Source organism: Heterocephalus glaber, unplaced genomic scaffold (assembly GCF_053883595.1).
Source record: "Heterocephalus glaber isolate CG9 unplaced genomic scaffold, H.glaber_assembly_v1.0 deba00001547, whole genome shotgun sequence".
Taxonomy (NCBI): Eukaryota; Metazoa; Chordata; class Mammalia; order Rodentia; family Bathyergidae; genus Heterocephalus; species Heterocephalus glaber.
The window spans coordinates 48,725-74,070 of NW_028258340.1; the positions used below are offsets into that span (position 1 = coordinate 48,725).

The following is a 25,346-nucleotide window of genomic DNA, read 5'->3' on the forward strand; positions in this document are numbered from 1 at the left end:
TCCACATCTGCACCAGTGGTATCTCCCACAGCGGACTGTACCAACCCGAGCCTTCTTCAAATCTGCACAATTCTCCCTAGTGCTATTTCCTTGAGAGCACGACCACCTCCACATTTTCTCACCATCTCCACAGTGGTACTGATCTGCAAGAGAATGTATTATTCTCCGCTCTTACTCCTTTCTCCCAGATAATAGTTCCCAGAGAGGACAGTTCCATTCCACCACCCCCATCTCCGCCGTAGTATCTTCACATGGAGGCGGGGAGGAGGTGGGCTGTGGTTCTCTGCTCTAAATTTGTAAAAAAAAAAAAAAAAAAAAAAAATACGCAAGTAACTTATCCCATCTGTAATCTGCTTTCGCACAAAGGGCTCCACTCTTCTCGCCAAGTTTTCGAATTCCTCCCGAAATCCCATCTCGTCCAAACTTTACGAGGCACGTTTTCTCCACTGTACGGAATAGTAAAAGCTATAAAGATGTCTGCTCTCTTGACAACTGGCTTACTGGCGCGGCCATTTTTCTTGCCAGCCAAGTACAATCATTGTGGTAATCAAAATAATTCTGGCTACTAGCGCCAATGGCTTCAGGAAGGGCTATTGCGCATGAGCAAGTATAATGCGTGACAGCAACCAAGGCGGGGTGAAGGACGAAAAAGTGGCTATCAGAGAAGTTATAACTGATTTTGGAAACATCAAGGAGACTTTGGCAGAATAAGAATTCGGATTTTAAAATCAGAGCAGTGGGTGAAGGAGGGCAGAGTTCACTGGGAGCGGAAGTGAGAGGTCTGGTACTCTGCGGGCGGAGTGACACAGGGGAGTGTGGACTCTGTAAAGACGCGAATTTACTCAGTGAGTACTTGGGGAGGGGCTCTCAGATGAGTAATGAGAGTCTGGGAAGAGGGATAGACGGAGTGATGGGAGGTCTGTGGAATGAGTGATGAGTTGTGGGGAGTGAGCGACGGAGGGACTGTGGAGTGAATGGTGGGAGTATTTGGCGGTGCGGTGAGAGGGTCTGTGGAGTGAGTGATGACGTCTGTAGGGTAAGCGTTGGGGGGCTCTGAAGTGTGTGATGCGAGGTCTCGAGTCAGCGATGTGGAATCTCTGGTGGTGAGTGGGTGGCCTATGAGGTCCATGATAGGGCTGTGCTGTTGAGTGATGGGGATCCGTGGGGAAAACAAATGTCCTTTCCCTTTTTTCTTAGCTATAGCGTGGCCATTTTACCAGCTGGCATTTGTGGATTTCTGGCCTGGTGATTTGGTGAACTTTCAATCTGGGTATTCCTTGCCATCCGCAGCTCTCCTCTTTTCTCCTCCTCCCTATCAACAGCTCTGCCTTTTTAGGCCTTTGCCTTCTCTCCACAACAGTCAGACATGACTAAGTTCCGGGTAAGTTCTTACTTGCTTCTCCCCCTCCCTCGTACCCATGTTAGGATAAGTAGAAGCAAGGAAACAATAGTGCACGGTGGTTAAGGCCACAGATCTGGAGTTAAACTGCTCTTAACAGCTCCATGAGCTTAGGCATGCCATCTAACCTTTCTGTGCCTTGGTTTCCCTAACTGCAAAATGGGGATGATGATGATAATGATGATGTTACAGATACTGATACTAATGCTAATACTTACCTTGTACAGTTGTGAGGATCAGTTAATATGTGTGTAGAACAATGCCTGGCACATTCATAGTGAGCCTTGTATATGAGTTTGATATTAATAACTGTTATTTATGCCATAAAATGTATATGTATAAACACATGCAAAATTAGGATTAGGAAAATAGAGCAAGACCAGGGCAAGGTTGAAATATATATATATATATTAAAAAAGAAGGGGCCAGGGATTTAGCTCAGTGGTTCCAGCACCTGCCTCGCAAGCGCAAGGTCCCTAGTTCAATCCCCGGTACCAAAAAAACCAGAAGAGAAATACATCTATTATATATATTATATATATATATCATAGGATTCTACATTCTATATACTTATGTTGAGCTAGTTACTTTTCAGAGTTTCCTAGAAATCACAACATAAAGGAAAGGAAACACACTCACTTGTTTTATTTATCTCACACATTTAGAGAAAGTGAACCACTTCCTCAGAAGCAAAGATTTTCTGATGTTCATCACACAGTTCTCTCTAACAGGTCAGCTAAGTTCCCCATCAGCAATTTTGTAATAAATACAGGACTAGGATTGCTCTTCTGTGACTTAAAATATGTCTTCATGTCAGCCAAAGGCGTCCTGCCAGAGCAAAACTAAAGAGATGTGACTTTTTAGGAAACCAATGTGATGTCTGCACAAAGGGCTCTCTTGTGGTCTGGCTGGGCACAGGGATAAAACCTTGGCTGTCAGGCAGAATCAGTAAACCCTAAGCCCTTCAAATTGATTTCCAATACATTCTTTTCCTCATCTGGAATTTCACTACAGCCTGAGAAACCCACAGGGTAGGGTTATTATTTTTCTTTTTAGGTTCAGAATTCATGATGTCCCTGACCAATTTTAGTTCTTTTTCTTTTGCTCTTCTTTAAAGAATCTATATAATTTCATCATTTTTCCTTTTCCTACAGAAGTGAGATAGGAGTAGCACCAAAAATTGAAATTCTCAAGGAATATACAACCTAAAAAGAAAAACCATCTCATGATCTCATATCACCACTCATTCCATATAATCAATTATATGTTGAATTTGGTTAATTTTTGACTGTACAGCTCTTTCTCTCCTTGTTCTTTCTCTTTATATTTACATACACTTATAAACATATAGTTAACAAAAATTAATTTATGTTTAGACTTGCGTCTTGGGGGCTGGTAGTGTAGCTCAGTGGTACAGCACTTTCCTAACATGCACAAGCGCCTGGGTTCCATCCCAGCACCTCAAACACCAGCGTGCGCATGCGTGTGTGCACACACATGTCTCGTCCCTAAGATATCTCATTATGCCCAAAATCTGAAAAAATCCCAAATCTAAAATGTTTCTTGGTCCCAAGATTTTGGATGAAGGATACTCATCCATAGTAGTAGTAATAATAACAATAATACAAATGATGGTGATGGCAAGAGAAACAGCAGAGCAGGGACTAACATGTAGTGAGCTTACACTATGCGTGGCATTAGACTAAGCACTTCACATGCATAGCCACCCTTCAATTCTCACATTAACCCTATGAAGGAGTACAGAGGAGGAACTGAGTCCCAGAGTAGATAAACAAGTAGCATCCCACAGGTATTCCTAGCACAACTGGGATGGTCCTACTCAGTGAGGACTTATTGATAGATGTTTCAGTATCAGGACATAGGTTTTTTTTGTTTTGTTTTTTGTGGTTCTGGAGATGGAACCTAGGGTATTGAGCATGCTGGACAAGCACTCTACTGCTGAGCTACACCCCAGCCTTAGGGTTTTGTTTTGTTGTAATGGTAGGAATGGAATCCAGAGTCTCACACATGCTAGGCAAGTACTCCACCACTGAGCTCTACCCCTAGTTCATAGGGATATTGTTAATAGATGCATTTTTCTCTTATATGCACACACATTGATTTATTAATCAGCTCCATGTTGAAGGATTTTGTGTGATTTCTGTTACAGTGTGGCAGTGATCTCTCTTGTCATTTAGCTTTGTGTATAGTGACAAATATTTCTAGGATGTCTGGCTCACAAGGTAGGCATGTTTTGAACTTGCATGGACAATTCAGCTTGCTTTTTCAGATGTTAGTACAAGTTGACACTTCCACTAGTGAATGAAATTACCCTTTTGACTATTGTCATAGTTTTAAGCCTTGCTGGTTGAGAGTTGAAAATATCTCATTTTTTAAGCTGGGCAAGGTAGCACATACCTGTAGACCCAACTCCATAGGAGGCCGAGGCAGGAAGATTTTGAGGTGAACTTGGGCAACATAGTGAGAAAATATAATAAAAATAAGAGATAAGGATGTTGCTCAGCGGTAGAATGCTTGCCTAATATGGGCAAGGTCCTGGTTTTCATCTGGAGCACTGCAAAACAAAAACCAAAACCCTCATTGTTTATTTAATTATCAAGGTGGTTGAGCATCTTTTTTTCACTTTTTATATTTCTTTTGTGAACTTCTTTTTATGTATCTTGTTCTTTTTCCTATGAGGTTCTTGAGTTTTTTGTTTTGTTTTGTTTTTTGCATTGCTGGGGCTTGAACCCAGGGCCTTGCACATGCTAGGCAAGTGCTCTACTACAAAGCTGTATCCCCAACCCCTTTAAAAAGCCTTTTGTAGAAATATAACTCAAATAAAAATCTGTTGGAGTGGATTTATTGAAGCATAACACAGAGAGAAAACTGGACAAAGTGTATAGTTTTATGAATTTCTGACAATTGAAAATACCTGTATAACCAGTACTTCGTTAAAAAAGGAGGAAATGGGCCAGGGATTTAGCTCAGTGGATCTGCTGCCTGCCTTGCAAGCGCAAGGTCCTGAGTTCGATCCCTGGTACCAAAAAAAGGGAAGAAATGACCCACCACCAGAAGCCTTCATGCCACTTTAAGGCACTGTCTCTTAACTTACCAGTAACTACTTTCTGATTTCTATCACCAGAAATTTCTTTAGCTTGTTATTAAGTGTTATATAAATATGACCATACATTATTATTATTTTGGGGTCTGCCTTTCATTCATCATTTTTGCTTTCTTTGGTGGGGGGTGTTACTGGGGATTGAACCCAGTGCCTCATATATGCCAGGAAATCACTCTACCACTGAGGTACGTCCCCAGCCCATCGTAATGTTTTTAAGATTCATCCTTGTTACTTTATGTATCAGTTCTTTGTTCTCTTTCCATGACTGTCCTATTCTCTTGTATAAATATGTCACAGTTGTTCATCTGTTCCACTACAGATGGATGTTTCTATTTCGGCTATTACAAATAATACTTGTATACATGTATCCATTTAATACATGTCTTGGTGAACATATTTGTGCATTTCCATTGGATATATCCATAAGAGTGCAGTTGGTAGTCCTAGGATAGGAATATTTTCAGCTTTAGTAGACTCTACCAAGCTGTTTTCCTCAGTGACTGTACCATTTTACTCCCACTGACAATGTATCAGAGTTTCAGTTGCTCCATATCCCTGCAAACTTTTGGGTTATTGGTCTTAATTTTAATGATTCTCTTGGTATATATTGGTATTTTATTGTGGTTTAAGTTTGAATTTCTTTTTTTTTTTTTTTTGGTACCGGGCATCGAACTCGGGTACTCGCGCTTGCGCAGCAGGTGGCAAAACCAATGAGCTAAATCCCCGGCCTGAGTTTGTATTTCTTTGATGACTAATGATGTTGAATACCTTTTCATGTTTATTGACCATTGAAATATCCTTTTTTGGTTAAGTATTCAAACTTTTAAAAAAAATTTTTCTATTGTATTATCTATATTTATTTATTTATTATAGAAGTTCTTTATAGTTTCTATAGTATAAAAGTCCTTTGCTTTATATAGATATAGCAAATATCCTGGAGAAGACTTCTTGTGCTGAGGATGAAACCCAGGGCATTGCATGTGCTAGGCAGGCACTCTACCACTGTGGCACATCCCCAGCCTCTGAAAATGAAACAGTAGATTCTCTGAAGAATATTTCCTTTATCTAAAAATAATCATAACTCTAATTACCCTGATTTGATTACTACATATTATATACATGTATTAAATATTACTATACCCATAAATATGTAAAATTATTATGTGTCAGTTAAAAAATCATTACACTAAATATTAACATTTTTGGGAAAATACCATCATTTTAATTTTTGTCAAAGTGATTGAACAAAAGTGTACAATTACAGGGATCAGTGTCATTCGAAGATGTGGCTGTGGACTTCACCCAGGAGGAATGGAATCAACTGGACCCTTCTCAGAGGACCCTATACAGAGATGTGATGCTAGAGAATTATAGCCATCTTGTCTCTCTGGGTGAGGATGGCTTCCCTGAGTAATTTATAGTGTCCCCAGTAGAATAACTTACCATCGCTGATGTACGTCAATGCTTTGACATCAGGTTGTAGAGATTAAAGTTTGTTATTCCTTCTTAAGCTGAAAAAGGTGTTTGTATTTTCATGTGAAATTTAACCACATTAAAATGTACCTTCCTAATTATTTGAAGCCCTAAAGGCCACACAGAGGTGCCCAAGTCTTCTATCATTTTCCATTACAGGATATCCTATTACCAAGCCAGATTTGATTGCCTCTTTGGAGCAGGGAGTCCTTGGGATCATAAAGAGAGAAATCCCTAGTTCAAGTTGTTCAGGTAAGAAATGAGAGATGAGAGGATGAAGAGAATAAGACCCTGGAGGGTCTGTGAGAGCTGGTCATCCTGAAAGCTCAGCAACATCTTCCTAAAGGCTATGTATTGTTATTGCTAACTCCAAACTGTTAGGTTTTTGAGTTATTATCTCGTGGTAAGCTTGGAATGAGATGGTGAGGAACTGTATTGTGGCCTTGTCCTCTTTTTCTCTTGGTTACCTCACTTGTTTTCAATCTTTCTGAAAAGCTCTTAACATTCTAATTTCTCCTTTCCCCAAATCCTAAATCTCCTCTTCCAACGTCCTTTTCCTATAAATGGTTTCCTAAACTTATTTTTACCTTCTGTCTCCAGTTTGAAGCTATTTTTCTTAAACAGTCAAGTCACTTATATCTATTGTTACTTTCCTGTTCCAATGCCTATTGAATCAACTTGGGTTTTTTTCCCTCAAGCTCTGAATGTAGTAGAGCTATATATTTGGAATTTCTTTCTGACTAGTAGCTAGACTTAAAATAAACATCAACCTATCAGAGGCCGGCTTCTGACAAAGGTATATACTCACAGAGTATGGTTTATCATTCTTTCTAGAAGATGGGCAAGCTGAAGACCAGCTGGAGAGGCACCAGGAAAACCAAAACAGATACCTGAAGCAAGCTATACCCATTGATGAGAAATATGTGGCTAAGGAAGGAGGTCGTGAATGTGATGGATTTGTAAACCCACTTCCTCAGAGCACATGGGTAGTTTCTTCAGGACATGCACCCTATATAAATGACTCATATGGTAAAACTTTTAAGGATAATCTGGGCCTATTCAGTCCTAATAGTCTCAGCTTTGCAGCTCAGCAATGTTACGAATGTAATGGATGTGGAAACTTATTAATTCATGGCAGGCATGAGATAAATAATGGAATGAAACCCAATAACTATAATATGTATGAGACAGATCATAGTCATAACTTTGTTCAGCATGATATGACTCAGGCCGGTGAGAAAACCTATGAATGTCCTGAGTGCAGACTAACCCTCAGCACAAATTCACTCCTTATTGTTCATCAGATCACTCACATAGGAGAAAAACCTTATGAATGTACAGAATTCAGAGACACATTTGACAAGACCACACACCTCAGTATACACCAGACTGTGCACAGAGGAGACAAACTCTTTGCATGTAATGAGTGTGGCAAATCATTCAGAGAGGAATCCACACTGCATATACATCAAAGAACTCATACAGGTGAAAAACCATATGTGTGTGCTGAGTGTGGCAAAGCCTTCCAGGAAAAGACAAAGCTAATTATACACCGGAGAACTCACAAAGGAGAGAAGCCCTATAAATGTTCAGATTGTGAGAAAACCTTCAACCAGAAGGCACACCTCAGTGTACATCAGAGAACACACACAGGGGAGAAACCTTTTGAATGCAGTGATTGTGGAAAATACTTCAGAGAGAAATCAACCCTGAATATACATCAAAGAACTCATACAGGAGAGAAACCATATTTGTGCAATGAGTGTGGCAAAGCCTTCCGAGAGAAGACAAAGCTCATCATACATCAGAGAACACACACAGGAGAGAAACCTTATGAGTGCTCAGAGTGCGGGAGGGCCTTCAACCAAAAGGCACACCTCAGCGTACACCAGAGAACACACACAGGGGAGAAGCCTTTTGAGTGCAACGAATGTGGCAAAGCTTTCAGAGAGAAATCAACACTGCGCAGACATCAAAGAATTCACACAGGAGAGAAACCATATGTATGTCCAGACTGTGGAAGAGCCTTCACCCTGAAGCTGAGCCTCAGTGCTCATCAGAAAATTCATACGGGAGAAAAAACAGATGGATGTACTGTATGTGGAAAAGTCTTTTCCCGGAAGTCATATCTCATGCTACATCAGAGATCTCACACAGGGGAAAAATTTGAGAAATCTTATGAATGCAATGAATGTGATAAAGCATTCTTCCAGAAATCATATCTGATTATTCATCAGAGAGTTCACACAGGGGAGAAACCCTATGAGTGTAATGTATGTGAAAAAGCTTTCTCCCAGAAGTCATATCTCATTATACATCAAAGAACTCACACAGGAGAGAAGCCCTACAAATGTGATCAGTGTAGCAGAGCCTTCAGAGAGAAGTCCAAACTCACTGTACACCAGCGAATTCACATAGAGAAGCCCTATGACTGCTCGGAATATGAGAAAAACCTTCCAGAGGTCATAGCTCATCATGGGTTCAACAACTCAGAGGGAAGAAAAACCAAGGAACTGAAAACAGAACATCTTTCATAGCAAAGTTAAAAAAGAAACTAGAGTACAAAAAGTGAGGTGGGTGATTGTGCTTTAGCTTGGGTGATCAGGGCAGGCTTTTCTGAGGACCCAATATTTGAGCTTAAATTTGAAAATGATGTACCAGCCTTACTGGGGGAAGAGCATTCTAGGCAGAAGTAGTAACAAGATCCAAGGTCCTAAAGCAAAACCTTGGCCTTTGGACTTGGATCATGGGTGTATATTTTGTTATAACTTTCTTTATGGTACTGTAGATTGAACCCAGTGCTTCCCACATGCTAAGCAAGTGCTCTACCACTGAGCTACATCCCTAGCCCTATCATGGGTGTACATTGGATGACCATTTTACACCAAAGAGGTTGTTCAACACTGAAATCTTTTGAAGCCTTCAGTACATGAGAGCTGTCAGTTTGGAGGATAAACTTTATCATAAATCTAGGCAGAATCATCAAGGGTAACCCAATTTAATTAGTTTCAATAAGTATAGTCCCTTGGAAATGATGTAAAGGAAATACATTTCCAAATTTTTTTTTTTTTTGGTACCGGGGATCGAACTCGGGTCCTTGCACTTGCGCCACAGGGGGCGAAACCACTGAGCTAAATCCCCGGCCCTACATTTCCAAATTTAATACCAAACTCTCAGAGAAGAAAATTAATAAAATTTGTTAAGAATACCTGTTTTGTCATCTCATAGTGGGGAATAAGTGCTACCTCCAAGGAGAAAAGGTTTATCGAATGATATGAAAACACAGATTTAGAGATAACCACTAAAGGAACAACAATGAAGACAATACTGTAAATGTTCCAAATTATTAGAAAAGGATGCATATTCAGAACAATGTAAAGAAAACAACACTAGGGCATCAAATCCAGTTTCCAGAAGTAACAACAGTTGATAATGCCAGTGTTTCCACCACAGCATGCTCTGTGGGCAAGATGTTGGCTCAGTTTCTCTGTGTGGACCTCTTCCCTTTCTGAGCCCCATTATCCAACCTTTTCAGAGAGACTATAAGCTGCTTGATAGGCTTGTAGAAGATCTACTTTTGACTTATATTTACCAGAGTTCGTTTATACTGCTTTTGATGAATAATTATCACATTCAGAATTCAGCACCCAGAGTGATGGCACCCTTTATGGACCCCCAAGGAGATGTAAGATTTGCTTATCTCTGTTGGTTGAGCTGAACACAGGGGTAATCCAGTTGGCATTAAAGAATGAGACTCAAGCTTTCTCTGGCCTGCACTGGCAGCTAGCTGTTTTAATGATCATCTATGCTTATCTTGGATGACGTGAACACTGGAAATAAGGCTTTGGTATTTGAGTAACCACCGTCAACCAAAGAGTACAAAGGACATGAAGGACTACTTCATGAGAGTGGTTGCTTCCAGTGAGGCTGGCCAGTGAAAAGAAAAAGAAAAGAATGGTAAGTTCAAATTCCTAAATGCTCTGCTCAAGACACAGACTGAAACCCAGGAATTCTGTACAAAGAAATTATTACCTTGTGTATCCTTTGCATTCCTTGCCTAAATTCCCAGTCTTTCATTTGGAATTTAGGATTCTGATTGTGAAATAGCATTGTGAGGCTAACAGCAAGGATAGTGATGTGTGGGAGGATGTAGAAGAGTGTGAATATTTTAGATTCCCAGTTCCCACTGAGCTTGTGTTAGCTGAATCCAATTCATTTTCCCCTGAAGAGATTGTATCTGTCTTAAATAAAGACCCTGTAGTGGCTCAACTGAGACTGGTGCTTCTTAAGGGAAGCTAATTTTCATATCCTACTCTACTCCTCTATCTCCAAACCTATAAGTGTCTTTTGTACCACTTTATATAGTTTGCAAACATTAATTCAGTTAATCCTCCCAGTACCTTCATGAGGTAGATACTGTCATTATCATCTTCATTTTCCAGATGAGGAAACCAAGGCACAGAGAAATTAAGTGCCTCTTTCAAGGCAACACAGCTAACAAGTGGTAGAGGTGGTATTTGAACCAATGATAACCTATGCTCTTAACCACTGCCTTATCATCCCATCCCTAACACCAGGTGATCTGGTATCTCTTGATTAGAGGTGTGGAGTTGTGGGAGGAAGTGATTGGAGGTACCTCCAGGCATTGTAAAAATGAAGAGTCAGACATCTGATAGGCAATCGTTCTTGCATTGTTTGTAGATATCATTCTTTATTAAGCTCACAAAAGAAAGGAAAAAATTTCCATTTCTGGGAATTTAAGTCATGAATTAATTTTCATTGAGTCAGTTTTCATATTCACATCACATCCTTTGAACTATTCAGATAAATCATGGCCAGAACAGTGCTGGCTCCACGAATCCCTAGAAATGAAGGGAGAGAGATGAAGAGGATGAAGTAGACAAGTTGATGCAGTGGCAGTACCACTGTCTCTGGCTGCTTGGGGTTTAGACTATTCCTATGGACTTACCAGGCATTCATACTATTCTTAGAATACACTATCAGCTTGGCACATGTGATATCATCCAGAATATGGTGGTTGAGCAGATCTGGGGGGTAGGCAGAGACATGATGACCTGGTGCATTGGGGACAGGGTGACAGTGTATGGAGGACTCAGGATTTCTGAGTTCCTTGGGGTCACAATCAATTACTACCTTGTCTGATTATGAATGACGTTGACTCTTATTACCTGGTTATAAATGGTCTCAACTGCTACACTGGCTGTTTCTGTACAACCTTAACACTCATGTTGGCTGATCTTGACTATCATTTTGGCTTGTCATAAAATTCCATATTCACCAGCTTGGGATGACTTCAACTGTCATGTTGTCTGGTTTTGACTGATCTCAACTCTAATGCTGGCTGGTCTGACATATGTTCAACTACCATGTTGGTTAATTGGTAAGCTACGTGACCTCCATGTTGGCTTGTTCTGGTAACTTCAAATACTATGTTGTTGGGTCCATCATAAACTCAACTCCTATTTTGACTGGTTATGAATGACTCAATCTCCATATTGGCTACTCATGTCTTACCTCAGCTACCCTAGTGCCTGGTCATAGATGATCTCAACTATCATGCTGGATAGACCAAAATGACCTTCAGCTGCCACTTAGCTAGTTATTAATTATCTCAACCACCATGTTGTCCTGTCCTAGACAATCTCAACTGCCATTTTTATTAGTTACAAATAACTTTGACCTCCATTTTAGCTAATTCTGGACTACCTCAACTTTCATGCTGTTTCAAACTGAAAATCTTGACTTTAATTTTAACTAGACTTCAAAAAGACTTATTACCCATTTACCATGTTTTAGACATCAATCTCTATGGTTGCCAATACTTGACAACCTCAGCATTAAATCTGGCCATTCCTGGGTGACCTCTTCTGTTAGGGTGACAGGTCTTGGACAACCTTAACCTCCATTTGGACTGTCTCCAAATACAGTCTCCATTTTGGCCTGTCTTGGGCAACCTCAACCACCATTTTGGCCAACACTGAGCAACTGCTATCTTGTTTTGTCCTCAACACCATCATACTCTTTTAGACCTTTTTTTTTGGTACCGGGGATCGAACTCGGGTCCTTGCGCTTGTGCAGCAGGCGGCGAAACCACTGAGCTAAATCCCCAGCCCAACACCATCATACTCTTGTCTGGAAAGTTCTCTCATTTCTTCACAGAGGTAGTTTGTTTCTGTTCCTGCTTCCAGATATCTGCTACTTTCCTCAAGGCCTAGTCTGTCCCTCTTTCACATGGAGCTAAGTTGCTTGTTTCCTGAGTGTCAGAAAACTGCACCTTCCATAGTGGGTGAGGTTTGGGGGGCTCTGCATTTTCCTGATCTAGTATTTCTAACCACAGTATTTCTAACAGCCCAGGCAACTTTTCCACTTTCCCTATTGTTTTTCTGCATTCAGAGGAGATTGTGGTTTAGACAACCTTGCCTTCTGTGTGTGTGTTATATGGGGCCAGCAAGGCTTCCATGTGTTCCCAGTGCTGACTTACCTTGACAATCCATGTGGCAAAAGTTCTTGGTGGGTGTGATGCCATTGTCACACCAGGCGGAGTTCAGCTGAAAAATGCCATATTCACTGCTGCCGTCAGGATTGTGGTCCACGAAGGAGGTGTCAAAGCCACTCTTGTAGTGTGCCATGCACAACCCTGAGGAGGGAGAAGGGAGATAAAGCATAAGGTATAAGAATAAAGAAGTTAGGATAAGGCAGATGAAGACAGGGATGATTGTCATCTTAGTAGTGAGGGTGATGATCTTGGTTTGGTGTTGGGCTTTTGATGTTGGGGATTCTGGTGAGATATCAGTGATAGTGGTGGTGATGGTGTTGATAGGAGAGATTAGGTAATGGTTGTGAAGGTAATGATAGTGATGACATTAGAGTTGAATTAAACCATTTATCATAGTCAGTAAGTTACTGAGAAGATCATGCCCTGGTCCAGAGAGACGAAAAATGACAAAGGAGGCCGAGTCTTGAGTGTGGTGGGTGGCTTTGGGTATGGGTGGGACTTGGGGTAACTGGGGAATCTCACAGTCTCTGATGCTGTAGCCTTTGTAGCTGTTGAGGCCTGCCTTCTCCAGCTTCTTTGCTAGTTCACAGTGTTCAAAAATCTTGGCGTCCACGTTGGGAGCCATCAATATGGACAAGATCACTATCACTGTGCCTAAGAACTGCATTATGATAGCCACAAGCCCTCCAAACTAACTAACTCTGCTTCCACCTCACCCTGCGGTGTTCAGAATAAGAAACATTCTGGATCTCTGGGCTCTATGAGCACTGGTCTGGGTAATAAGGTTCTAGAACATAGAGGTCAAAGGTCAAGCCACCTCCCCATTTTCCCAGGTGCCAGTTCTATTAGAAACCAAAAGACATACGCAAGGACAAAGAAAGATACTGACATATACACAGAGATAGAAGGGAAAAAGAGGAGAAACCCAAAGATGTCAGAAAGAGCTGCAGGGAGAGGGGTTGGGGACACACTGGGCCGACACTCCCCTACCACTCGGTCACATCCATTTCCCCTTACTAACCATCATCACTTCCACTCCCCTCTGCTGAGTGCTAAGTGCTGTTTATCACACTGTGCCTATTGCCAGCTCTGATTCCTCATGCTCTGGAGAATATGACCACCACACACCTGCCTCCTGCTTCCCATTGCCTCCATTGACTCCTTGTCTTAGTCTGTTTGTGCTGCTAGACTGGAACATTTATAAAGAACAGAAACTTATTTCGTCACAATTCTGGAGGCTAGGAAGTCCCCAGATCAAGGTGATGACATCTGATGAGGGCTTTCATGCTGCAACTTCACGTGGTCGAAGTTAGAAGGGCAAGAAAGTGAATCCATTCCTGCATGCCCTTTTTATTTTTTATTTATTTATTTATTTATTTATTTATTTTTTCTTCATAAGCTTTATTTATTATACAAGAATATTTTCATAGTAACATAGAAATCATTTTACAACATTTAAAATCATAGTTTAATTTTAATTTTAGCAATTATAGCTGGTAGTACATTATAAATCTTCTTAAATATTGACACAGGGTATCTAAAATGATATCTTAAAAATATACATTTTTGAGAACTAGCATTCTATACCTTACTTAACTCCTTTTATGCAATTAGATGGTTGTTATTTGTGTTTCATTATTATAGCTAATTCTTTAAGCATATTAATGGGTACCTAATTATCTGATATTTATTCAGGAAAATTCCAAAACCATTAGGTCAGACATAAGTTCATTTTTATGACTCTTGAAATCTGCCATTAATGATTTCTAAAAGTGTCTTCATACTTTACTAACAATAGGTGACTATCAATTTTGGTATATTCTTGGCAGCTTTGAATATTTTCTTTACATTTTTCATGATAGTATAGGTATAACATTGTGTTTCATTCTTATGATCATATGGATTTTTAAGCAACGTTTGGGCACTAAAGTATTAATATGATTAGAAATATTTTGAGGGGCTGGGGTTATAGCTCAGTAGTCTTTGCAAAACATGCAAAAAGCCCTGAGTTCAATCCCCAAGATAGCCAAAAAAAAAGTATGATTTTGAGTAGTATTTTTCTTCATGTAGATGGAAACCTTCTCCCACAAGTTTTCATTCAACTTGGCTTCATTCTTACATGTCAGATGCTGTGCTAAGTGCAGGCGCCCTCTCATTCTCAGTGTCTCCTCTCCTACTCACCACTATGTTACATTTGGAGTTCAGAGATTCATCCGCCGGGGTCATCCATTACCTTTCTGTTTCACCATGGCCTGCACGCCCTTTTTATAGCAGTGTTGATTCACTCATGAGATCGGAGCCCTCAGGACCTGAACACTTCCCCACATGCCCCACCTCCCAATGCTGTTGTTTTGGGGATTAGATTTCTAACATCTGAAGTTTGGAGGGGACACATTCAAACTGTAACACATCCTTGGCACCTCCTTCACCTCTCTGCATTTACTGCATTGCTACATTCAAATTGAGCCTGCCCCATGTTATATATTGCAAATGCCATACTATGTATATGGTACATAGGCTCAACTGCTTTTTCACCTTCATTCTCATTCTACCTTTTATTCCCCAGTTCACTAACGCTGCCTCAGTTTTAGTCACTCTCACTGGGCCTCCACAATTTCCTAACCTTTTCCTTCGCACTACCCACATTCTCTCACATCATACTCTTTCACCTCCATTCATTCAGACTCATTTTCTCCTTTCACCTCTACTTCCTGACACTGCATCAGACAGGCCATGCGCCCTTACATCCCCATCCTTCAGCTTGGGTCACTGACTCTGGGCCTCATTTTCTCCTCCATTCACTCCCTTGCTGCCTCTTAATCATTTCTATTCTTTCAGATGCTGCTTCCTATCACTCCCATTTCTTGAAACTCTGTCCTCATTACTCCTAAACCTTAGCTCAAGTGACCCACTGTTTTAGTCACCTTTCTTGTCTCTGAGACACAATACCCCACACCTGAAACTTAAAGGTAGAAGGGCTTATTTTGGTTCACAGTTTGTAGAGGTTTCAGTCCATATTAGTTCACTGGCTCCAAGGCAGAATGGCCTGGCATAGGGCAGTGGTGGTGAACCTATGACACGTGTGCCACAGCGAGCTGTTTGTATCATTGAAAGCTCTAAAAGGTTTGCCATCACTGGCCTAGCGGTATAGCAGAGGAGAAGCTGCTCATAGCATGGTAGACAGGAAGCAGAAAGAGTTTAAGGGAGGAGCCAGGGAGGGAGATAAACCTTTCCAGGCCATGCCTCTAGTAACCTGCCTCTTCCGACTAGATCCCATCTCCTAATAGAAAGTCAGCTATAAGCCCCCATAATACAGTTGTCTTCCAAAAGCCCCACCTATGAGTACATGAGGCTCTTAGGGGCATCTAGATATAAACTATAACATCCACACATACTCTATGCTTGGTCACCTGCATTCTTGCTCAATGTTCTCATTTACTCTCACTTGGCCTCTCATTACCACATTCATTTAAATTCACTCCTGATGTAACCCCATTATCCTCTTCTTGCATTTCTCTTCTGATTCATAGACACTCCCACTTTGATCCAGTACCCTCATTTAGTTACACATTGCCTCAAATTTTCCAGTTTTCATTCACATTGGGGCTCATGTTTCCCTACTTACTGTCCCTGGACCATATGACGTTCATCCTCTCTCTGTTCACCTCACAACACTCAAAATTACTCACTTTTGGCTCTTCCATTCTTTCTCACTCTGCCGAGCATTACCTCCATTCATGGACTCTTCAGCTCATTCAAATCTGATGCCCCACATGGGGATCCAGTTATCCTACACATTCCTGAATCACTACTGTTATTCCTTTTAGCTAAGTCTGCCCCATTCACTTCTAGTGACACTCCTCCCTTGTGGCATCCCCACCTAAACTTGATCTGATTCACATTCATCTCCATTTCCTCTTCTTTTGGCCCTTCTTTTGTGCCTCATTCTTCCCCTATGTCCTGCATTATCCCCATTCCCTCCTACTTCCCCCCCAAATTCACCTTGTCACTCATTGTGCCTCACAAATCGTTCACATGCTAAGCCTTTACTCATAGCAATTCCTTTCAGTCACCACCTTTCATTGCTCCATTCACCCACAGTCTGCTCCCACGTTCACCTTTTGTCACCTAGATTGATGAGATTTCACCTCATCTCATATAATCAATCTCTTCCTTGATCTCAAATTAATTTAAAATTTAATGCATAGTCATTCCCTCACTCTGCCCCACATCCCCCCACATTCACTCCACTCTGCTGGTTATTCATATTCAGTCCATCACCCTTTGCCTCTCCTTGCCCCTCATTCATTTCCAGTTTGGTCTTCATTTACCATTATTCACCACCCCCACCCGTGCCAAGATGGAAAATTCTGATATATTGTTCAGGATTCAGTTTGGGTGCATGGAACACCACCACCACCACACGTCAGTAGCTTCAAGAAGAGGATTCCTCTCTTGGAAGGCAGGTAGTTCAATGCTAATGTGATTGCTCCAAGGTCTACAGAAACCTGGATCCTTCTGTGCTGCTGTTCTGCCAGCCTCCCCTGCTTCCTTATAGTCCAAATGACTGCACTCAATGGCAAAACTTTTATAGTTCTGATAAGATGTATGTTAAAAGCAATTGTAAAGATGAGTTTCCAGCCAGGTAGGAGGCCTTTCTCATTGCATTTGGCTGGGAGTACCACAGCATGAAAACTACGTGGTGGGACCACTTACCTGTCAGCTTTCCACACCTCTTCGAAGATCTAGCCACTTACTGCTTATGCTATTATATGAGAAGGGTGCAATTATAGGGGCTGAAAGTAGAGGATACCTGGGACACAGCAGGAGTCCTGGCTCTGCAGCAGGAAAGTTGGCCTCTGTAGCCTGTGGATGTGGACTGTGGGCCTGGATAGTTTCTGAAGTGGGACAATAACTGGCTCAGAAATATTTCTAGAGCTGGCAATCACTGCACCCCAATTCCGACCAACCTTAAAGAATTTCACCTTTTGCATAGGGTATGTGTTTGTGTGTGTGTGTGTGTGTTTGCATGTGCACAAGATAGTGGGGATGATGCTTAGGGGCTGAAAGAGGCCAGATTTCAATGGGCCCTAAAGGTCCAGTTCTCCTTATTTTCCACTCCTAATACATGGAGTAGACAAGTCTTATACCCAGGAGGTACTAATTCTCCAGGGAACAAGAGTTCTGAGTTCCTTCTCTGCTTTCTCTCTCCTTGCTTGCTCCATTCCTTGACTAGTTGTGTGTGTTTTGTTGTTGTTGTTGTTGTTGTTGTTGTTTTTCAGAAGCAGGGAATGAACTCAGGACTTTATGCTTGCCAGGCAGGCAAGGCACCACTGAGCTACATTCCCAGCCCCTTTGACTAGTTTTAATAGTTCTAGTATGAGACTCCTAAGGTACCTTCTGGAAATCTTGTGGGATATTGAATAAAAAAAAGTAAAGTATTATTGGATAGAAGTTATGGATCCCACCTTGAAAACTTGTGTGAACTTGAGCAAGTTACTTAACCTCAGACCCAATTTCCTTATTTGAAAAGTGGGGACCATGGGCCTGTTGTGGTGGCTATCTCAGGCAGGTCATGTTATACACTTCACAGTGCTTGGCACACAGGAGATATTGAGCTATGTCACTTGCTGTGCCTGTTTCATGAACCTCCTCTTTGTTCTCTTTGTTCCCACTTGTCCTTTACGGCCTGTTCTCCATATGGCAGCCTGCAAGTCACCTTTTTATTTTTTTCCCTCTTATTAAAGGTTTTAAACACATGTCTGATTTTATTTAAATAATAACCATAACATTATGTGCCAGATGTTACAAACGTTTTTACAATTAGCAACTTATTTGTCACTACAACCTTAATGAGGTAGGCACTGTCATTTTTATTTTATAGATGAGGAAACAGCACAGAAAAGTTAAGAGTCATGCCCTATGTCACACAGCTGGTAGGCGGGGGTTTGAACTCAGGATGTCCTCATCATGTTTGTTTGCATCTGCTTTCTCTCTTACTACATTCCCAATATCTAGAACACTACTATCACACAGGAGGTATTTAAGCAAACCCTTGTGGAGGTCATATTCTATTGGGACAAGGCAGGCAATAAACAAATGAGTCAAATATATGTGTATTTTTAACCTGAATATATAATACTAGACTAATTCAAAATGGTCTTTTAAAACTCAATTCCCTCTTATAGTTTTCCAGTATGTCCAGAATAAAATGTGAGTCCCGTCCCTGGCTAAGGAGGCCCTACAACACCTAGCTGCCAACCCTATCTCCTACATTCCCAACACACTGACGGTGTTTCTGCCTATTCAGAGAAGGCACCTTGTCAACGACTACTTAATACATCGTCTCACCCCCGGTGTGTATGCGTGTCTCCCACGTATCTGTTTATCCTTCCGCACTTTCTCCGTTCTGCATACCTTTCTACTTCTTTCTTCAAAGGCCACAACGGGAGTTCACTCCCAGGTCTCGCCACTGGATGAAGCCGCCAGTGAAAGTCCCTCCCCTCCTGGTCTTTGTGCATGGATAACATTCAGCCATGCATCCTGTCTTCCTGTCCAATTACACCTGCAACACTGCGGCTACTCTCTGAGTTCAAGACAAGAAATCCCCGCCTGCTAGAATCTTTTCCTTAATTTGGTGCCCCCCTCCCCGTCCTGCCATAAGAAGACTGGCATTTAAGTTTTAGGAATGCCGGACTCCACAGAACAAGGTAAACACCTGTTCTGTACAACCACCCTGGAGCTAAAGAGACGCGTCAATCTCCGCCATCTCGCTCCGGAACAGTGAAGTCACCGGAGCGGCTATCTTCCCTCTGCGCCTGCGCTGAGGCCCCATAGCCTACCTCGCTCCATGTTTACTATTGGCGGATGCGGGCTCAAAATCATCACTGAGCATGCGCAGAAATGATCCCTGCAGCTTTTTAGATCGCGGTGCCTAGAGAGTCGGTCCCGAAGCGGAAGTGCTTCTTAGAGCCAGTTCTTATAACGGTTTCCTCAGCAGCGAGCAGAAAATCTGCTGTCCAGAAAGAGTGAGGTTGAGGGGGCAAATGTCGGGGTCATTGGCTGAGTGATGGGGAGTTGTGGGAGATGAATGAAGGGAGGTTTATGAGGGTCACTGATGTGGGCGGGGGCTTGGGATGAGTGATAGGGGACCGAGAGGTCAGTGAATGAGGGTCTGTGGGCTCAATGGTGGACAAAGTTATGGGGCTAGTTAGGATTCAGTGGGGCTTATTAAATTTCGACTTTCACACATTTTCCAGCACTGTGACCTGTGCTAAGGCTTCAGGCGTATCCCTCAGGCCCCTCTTTAGATGCGCCCGCCTCTCCCTCTTCCCCCTCTCCCCTCTTCAAGCCCCCACGTCGGGGCTTGGCGTAAATGCCCTAGCTGAGTGAATTTGCACCTGAAGGCCTCTTTCCGGCTTCTGGGCTAGCCGATCCCAGTGAGGTGAGGCGAAGGAAGAGGCACCAGAAAGGACTTACCTGATCGCGGGCCATTATTTATTTGGGGCTGGGAGCGATGGGCGGGGACTGGCGATTTGTGGTCTGAAAGAGGTGGGGGTAAAATATCATTATCCAAATTATCCAGACAGGTAGTTCTAAATTTTTTTGGCATTTAATAAGTAACAAATTCGAATTATACATTAATTGGGAAATAGAGGAAAAAAGGAACTGATTTATCCCCCCGTACATTTAAATATCCGTTATTAGACTTACGAGTATACCTTTTTACATATTTAACTTAAAATTTTAAAATAGATTCCTGCAGTTTTATAACCTGTTTTCATTTAGAAGTTTACTGCAAGATTTTTCTCTGTAACATTTTCTAAACTTTTAATTGAAATATATGTACCACAAAGTACATAGATAAAAAGTATGCAATTCCATTAACATTTTTAAAGGAGCAGAGGTTTAATTTGGCTCATGCCATATGACATTTTAAAGAGCTGTATAACATTTCATCCCTGAAATTTACTTTTTGCCTTATTATGGGTCATAAAAGATCATTTAAGTTTGGCATTGTTAAAATCAATACTGAGATTACAAGGTCCTGAGTTCGATCCCCGGTACTGGAAAAAAAAAAAAGAAAGGAAAAAAAAATGCTGAGATGAAGGTACTTACAAAGAAATTATGTATTATGTTCATTTATTCCATTAAGGAAACTATGTAGAAATACAATTTCTGCATCAATGTACAATTTAATATATATGTAAAAAACTCTTAGTGTTCAATATTCCCATGACAAAAGTATAAAATACATAGGTTATTAAAACCACGTGGTTGCCCAAACTTCCGCGGAGTGGCCTCATGGCCAGCTTGTGTGAGAGGATTTCTAGGCGGATTATTCTGGGCACTGAAAGCCTCATGGGGTCTCCTTGTAAGCCCTCCTCTTCTCTGCTTGTTCCAGCTCAGCTTTCACACATCTCTGCCTTTTCCCAAGAAAAGCAGGCAATGGCCAAACTCCAGGTAAGTATGCTATTTGTCTGTTCCTTTCTCTGTACCATAGATGTGATGAGCTATGTAGGAAATTATTTGTAAATAAGGACTAGGATCAGAAACAGTTACCATATGACCCAGCAGTCATTTATTTACTCTAGAGAAATGAAAATATGTTCATATAAAACAATTGTGTATGGGTGTTTAAATAGCTGTACTCATAAATGCCCCAAACTGGAAATAGCTCAAATGTGTTTCAACAGGTGACTGGTTAAAAAAAGCTGTGGAACACCCATACCACAGACTCGGCAATAAAAAGAAGAGAACTACTGAATACACACCTTGAGTGAATTTCTAGGAAATTGTGCTGAGTGGAAAAAGATCCAGTCCCAAAATCACATACTATATACGATTTCATTTAAATCATATTCTTGAAGTAACAAAATTCCTGAGATACAGAACAGCTTAGTAGTTCCCAGGAGGCTAGGATGGGTATGAGGAGGGTGAAAAAAAGTGAGTGTGGCCTTGAGGGAGACATGACATGATAAAAACCATTTTGTGCCTAATCAAATCACTGTCAATGTCAAGGCTGAGTTAGAATTACACGTGCGCAGGACCTAAGGGTACACAGATACAGATGCCCCTTGATTTATGATGGGGTTTCATCTTGATAAACTCATCCTAAGTTGAAATGCATGTAATACACTTAACCTACTGAACATCACAGCTTGGCAAAACAGTACATTGGTGAATATTGGTTGTTTCCCCTCAGGATCACATGGCTCACTGCAAACTGTGGCTCACTGCTGCTGCCCAACATCATGAGAGTAAATCTTAATGCTGAACTGCTGGTGGCTCTTTGAGCTTTCTGGCACTCAACAGGGAGTGTAACTGTGCCTTGGCTCACCTTACTCATCAGGAGAGAGCAGAGCAAGGTCTCAAGAAGCCAAGGTTTCCTGGGATTGCATTTTAGGGAATTTCTTAACTGAATCTTCATGGTGAATTGTCTTTAACCCCAGCTTGGTGATAAATGCAATGTCAGTGTAGTTTTGGTTTGCATTTCCCTGATGGCTAAACTTCTTTTGAGAATGTCTGTTCAGATAATTTGCCCAATTTTTGATTGGATTACTTGTTTTTTTGAGGTCTATATGTATTCTAATATTAATCCTGTCGCAGATGAATAGCTAGCAAAGATTTCCTCCTATTTTGTAGGTTGTCTCTTCACTTTGCTGATGGTTTCCTTTGCTTGCAGAAACTTTAAAATTTGATGTAGTCCTATTTGTCAATTCTTGCTTTTGTTTTCTGAGCTGTTGGAGTCCTATCTAGGAAATATTTGCCTTTTGCCAGTATCTCAAAGTGCTTCTCCTGTGCTTTCTTCTAGTAGTTTAAAATTTTCAGGTATTACATTAAGGTTTTTGATGCACTTTGAGTTGATTTTTGTATGGGGTGAGAGATAGGGCTCTAGTTTCCACCTTCTATGTGGATATCCAGTTTTTCCAGCACCATTCCTTTTTTTTTTAGACAAGTTCCCACTATTTAGTTCAGACTGGACTTAAACTCACTATTAGCTCAGGCTGGCCTTGAATGTTCAGTGAGCCTCCTGCCTCACCCTCCCCAGTCTGGGATTATAGCTTTATTTGTTAAAAAGGTTGCCCTTTCTCCAGTGTATGTTTTTGACACCTTTGTCAAGAATTGGTTGGCTGAGTATTTTTTAATCGAATATTCACAAATTATAATTTATATCTTTATGGGATATAAATGATGTTATTAGGTATGTATACAATGTGGACTGGTGGGGTTAAGCTAATTAACAGGCTGATGAAACTGCTTGAAGTTTTCTTTTTGGAGGAAGCTTCTATATAAAAATTTATCTTCTTTATTAGTTCTAGGAATATTCATGTTATCTAATTTAGGTGAAATTGTTTGTGATTATTGAAAAATTGGTCTTTTCACCTAAGTATGTAGAGTTGTTTAAAGCAATCCCTCATTATCCTTTGAATGTCTATAATTTAATTTCTGATATTGGTAATTGCTATCTTCTCTTTTCCTTTTATCAACTTGCTGGGGGTTATAAATCTTGTCTTAAAGAAATCAACTTTTCACTAATTTTCTGTGTTGTTTTTTGATTTTAAATTTCATTGTATATGCTCTTTGTTATGGTCTTTAGTTTGTTTTGGGTTTATTTTGCTGTTTTTCTAGTTTCTTAAGGAAGCTTAGATTATTGATTTAAAACTTTTTTCAATGTATATATTTAATGCTGTAAGATTTCCTTTACTGCTGTAGCTGCATCCTATAAATTTCTGTATGTTGTATTTTCATTTTCTTTCAGTTCAAAGTATTTTCTAATTTTCTTTGACTTTCTTTTGACCTATATGTTATTTAGAAGAATGATGTTTAATTTCTAAATATCTAGCAATTTTCCCATTATATTTTATTACTGATTTTGAAAAAAATTCCTTTATAGTCTGGGAACATACTAAGCATGATTTCAATTATTTTAAATTTGTTAAAGCTTGTTTTCTGACTCACATCATGGTCTGTCTTGATAAATATTCCATGTACACTTGAAAAAAGTTTGTATTCTATTGTTTTTTTAGTGGAATGTTCTAGATATGTCATTTGCATATAGATGGTTGATGACATTATTTAGTTCTGTATTCTTGTTGATTTTCTCTACTGGTTCTGCCAGTTCCTGAGAAAAGAATATTGATGTGTCCAGTTATAATGCAGATTTGTCTGTTTCTCCTGTCAAGTGTTTCAGTTTTGCTTCATACACATATTCTTTTATTGTACTGAGGTTTGAACCTGGGGATACTCTATGACCGAGCTATACGCCCAGCCCTCTTTATTTTGAGGCAGGGTCAAGTTGCTAAGTTGAACTTGGAATCCTTCTGCCTCAGCTTCGTGAATAGCTGGGGTTAGAGGCATTCACACTGTGCTTGGCTTTGCTTCATGTATTTTGAAGCTTTATATTTAGGTACATACCCTGTTAGGTGTATTATGTCTTTTTGTTAAATTGACCTTTTTTATTTTATTTATTTATTTATTTTTGTACTGAGGATCGAACTCGGGACCTTGTGCTTGCAAGGCAGGTGGGGGAACCACTGAGCTAAATCCCCCGCCCTAAATTGACCATTTTGTTCTTATAGTATCGCTCATTTTCTTGGATCGTTCCTCTTTTTTTTTCTGCTCTGAAGTCTACTTTGGCTGTCAGGAATATGGCCATTCCAGTTTTCCTTTGATTAGTATTTGAGTAGTGTACCTGTTTCCATCTTACTTTTTATTCTACTTCTGTAATTACATTGGATATATTTTCTTTTAGATTGTAATCTCTGGGGGCTGCCATAAGAAAGTACTGTGGAATTTATTTTCTCACAGTTCTGGAGTCTGGGAAGTCCCAGGTCAAGATGCTGGCTGATTTGGTCTCTGGTGAGGGCACTCTTTCTGGCTTGGAGATGGTCAACTTTTTATTTTTATTGTTAATTTTTGGTTTTTTGAGACAGGGTCTCACTATGTAGCCCAGGCTGGCCTCGAACTCGAAGTGATCCTCCTGCCTCAGCCTCCTGAGTGGTGGGATTACAGGCATGAGTCACCACACCTGGCAAACTGATGATTTGTTGCTTGTTTTTTGAGTCAGAGCCTCACTTTTAGTTCAGGCTGGCCTTGAACTTGAGGAGATCTTTCTGCCTCAACCCCCTGAGTGCTGGAATTACAGGTGCGCATCACCGTACTCCAACTATAATATATATATTTTAGTTGTACAGACTAATGGGTTTCATTTTGGCACAGTCATACATGCATATAGCATACTTTGATCATTCCTACCCCCTCTTCCCCCACTCTCTTTTCTTCCCCTATCCCCTTCCTCTTCTCTAATAACATCCCTTCTATTTTTATGCCATCAATCTCTTAAAAAATTTTTTTTCTAAGTTCGACGGCCAACTTCTTGCTATTTTGCCTCATGGGTTTTCCTCTGCCCACACATGGAAAGAGACTTCTGCTGTCCATTCCTCTTAGAGTTCTGGTGTCCATTCCTCATATAGATACTAGTTCTGTTGGGTTAGGGCTCTGTTGTTATGACCTCATATAATATTAATTACCTCCATAAGGCCTATCTCCAAATGCAGTCAGATTGGATGTTGGGTCTTCAATATATAAATTGGGTAGGGCATGTAATTCAATCCATAGCAGGTGGGTAATATTTTTCTAATCTATTTTGAAAATTTTTGTCTTTTAATTGGTATATTTAGTTCGTGTAAATTTAATAATAATTGTTGATAACTCATTATTTGCTGCTTTTTCTTTTATTCTTCTGTTTTTTATTTTTCTGCCTTTTGGGTTATTTGAACTGTGTGTGTGTGTGTGTGTGTGTGTGTGTGTGTGTGTGTGTGTGTTGCACT

General features: G+C 40.6%; 3 protein-coding genes across 15 annotated transcripts in view; 2 read left to right on the forward strand and 1 right to left on the reverse strand.

Annotated features, from left to right (window-relative positions):
* The first annotated feature begins 280 nt into the window (after positions 1–280).
* Positions 281–10,265, forward strand: LOC147824309 (uncharacterized). 5 transcript variants are annotated; one of them, XM_021250035.2, is made up of 5 exons: positions 300–845; positions 1,198–1,381; positions 5,788–5,914; positions 6,156–6,248; positions 6,834–10,265. In XM_021250035.2, exons 2-5 carry the CDS (start codon positions 1,367–1,369, stop codon positions 8,531–8,533), a joined length of 1,935 nt encoding a protein of 644 aa, XP_021105694.1. In that variant the 5' UTR covers positions 300–845; positions 1,198–1,366; the 3' UTR covers positions 8,534–10,265. The 5 variants fall into 5 exon arrangements, with proteins under 5 accessions (XP_087046056.1, XP_021105698.1, XP_021105694.1 ...); XM_087189929.1 differs by having other exon boundaries at positions 303–845; positions 6,831–10,265; XM_021250034.2 differs by lacking the exon at positions 300–845 and adding an exon at positions 856–917 and having other exon boundaries at positions 6,831–10,265.
* Positions 10,266–10,677: 412 nt separating this feature from the next.
* Positions 10,678–17,841, reverse strand: Spaca5 (sperm acrosome associated 5). Of its 2 annotated transcripts, none has more exons than XM_021250042.2 (3): positions 17,327–17,841; positions 12,499–12,654; positions 10,678–10,858 (listed from the first exon to the last, which is right to left on the reverse strand). In XM_021250042.2, exons 1-3 carry the CDS (start codon positions 17,505–17,507, stop codon positions 10,794–10,796), a joined length of 402 nt encoding a protein of 133 aa, XP_021105701.1. In that variant the 5' UTR covers positions 17,508–17,841; the 3' UTR covers positions 10,678–10,793. The 2 variants fall into 2 exon arrangements, with proteins under 2 accessions (XP_021105701.1, XP_087046059.1); XM_087189933.1 differs by lacking the exon at positions 17,327–17,841 and adding an exon at positions 13,036–13,713.
* A 1,518-nt stretch (positions 17,842–19,359) lies between these two features.
* The window catches only part of Znf182 (zinc finger protein 182), a 35,546-nt gene continuing 29,559 nt past the window's right edge, over positions 19,360–25,346 (forward strand). For 2 of the 8 annotated variants that reach the window (XM_087189923.1, XM_087189921.1), the window contains exon 1: positions 19,360–20,976. Coding sequence is in view for 7 of the 8 variants with exons in the window: in XM_087189921.1 (XP_087046047.1) it covers positions 20,818–20,976 (159 nt within the window). In the remaining variant the exon portion in view is untranslated. The remainder of the gene's footprint in view (positions 20,977–25,346) is intronic. The other 6 variants (XM_087189924.1, XM_087189925.1, XM_087189922.1 and 3 more) reach the window with 6 other exon arrangements.

Coding starts and splice junctions, on each gene's coding strand:
- LOC147824309 (XM_087189929.1), top strand. Junction 5,915..6,155: donor TAGCCATCTTGTCTCTCTGG/GTGAGGATGGCT, acceptor TTTCCATTACAG/GATATCCTATTACCAAGCCA. Junction 6,249..6,830: donor CCCTAGTTCAAGTTGTTCAG/GTAAGAAATGAG, acceptor CATTCTTTCTAG/AAGATGGGCAAGCTGAAGAC.
- Spaca5 (XM_021250042.2), bottom strand. CDS start 17,507: ATGCAAAAGGTGAAATTCTTTAAGGTTGGTCGGAATTGGGGTGCAGTG. Junction 12,655..17,326: donor GGACTCCTGCTGTGTCCCAG/GTATCCTCTACT, acceptor CTCCCTCCTCAG/GGTTGTGCATGGCACACTAC. Junction 10,859..12,498: donor TTGCCACATGGATTGTCAAG/GTAAGTCAGCAC, acceptor CTTCATTTCTAG/GGATTCGTGGAGCCAGCACT.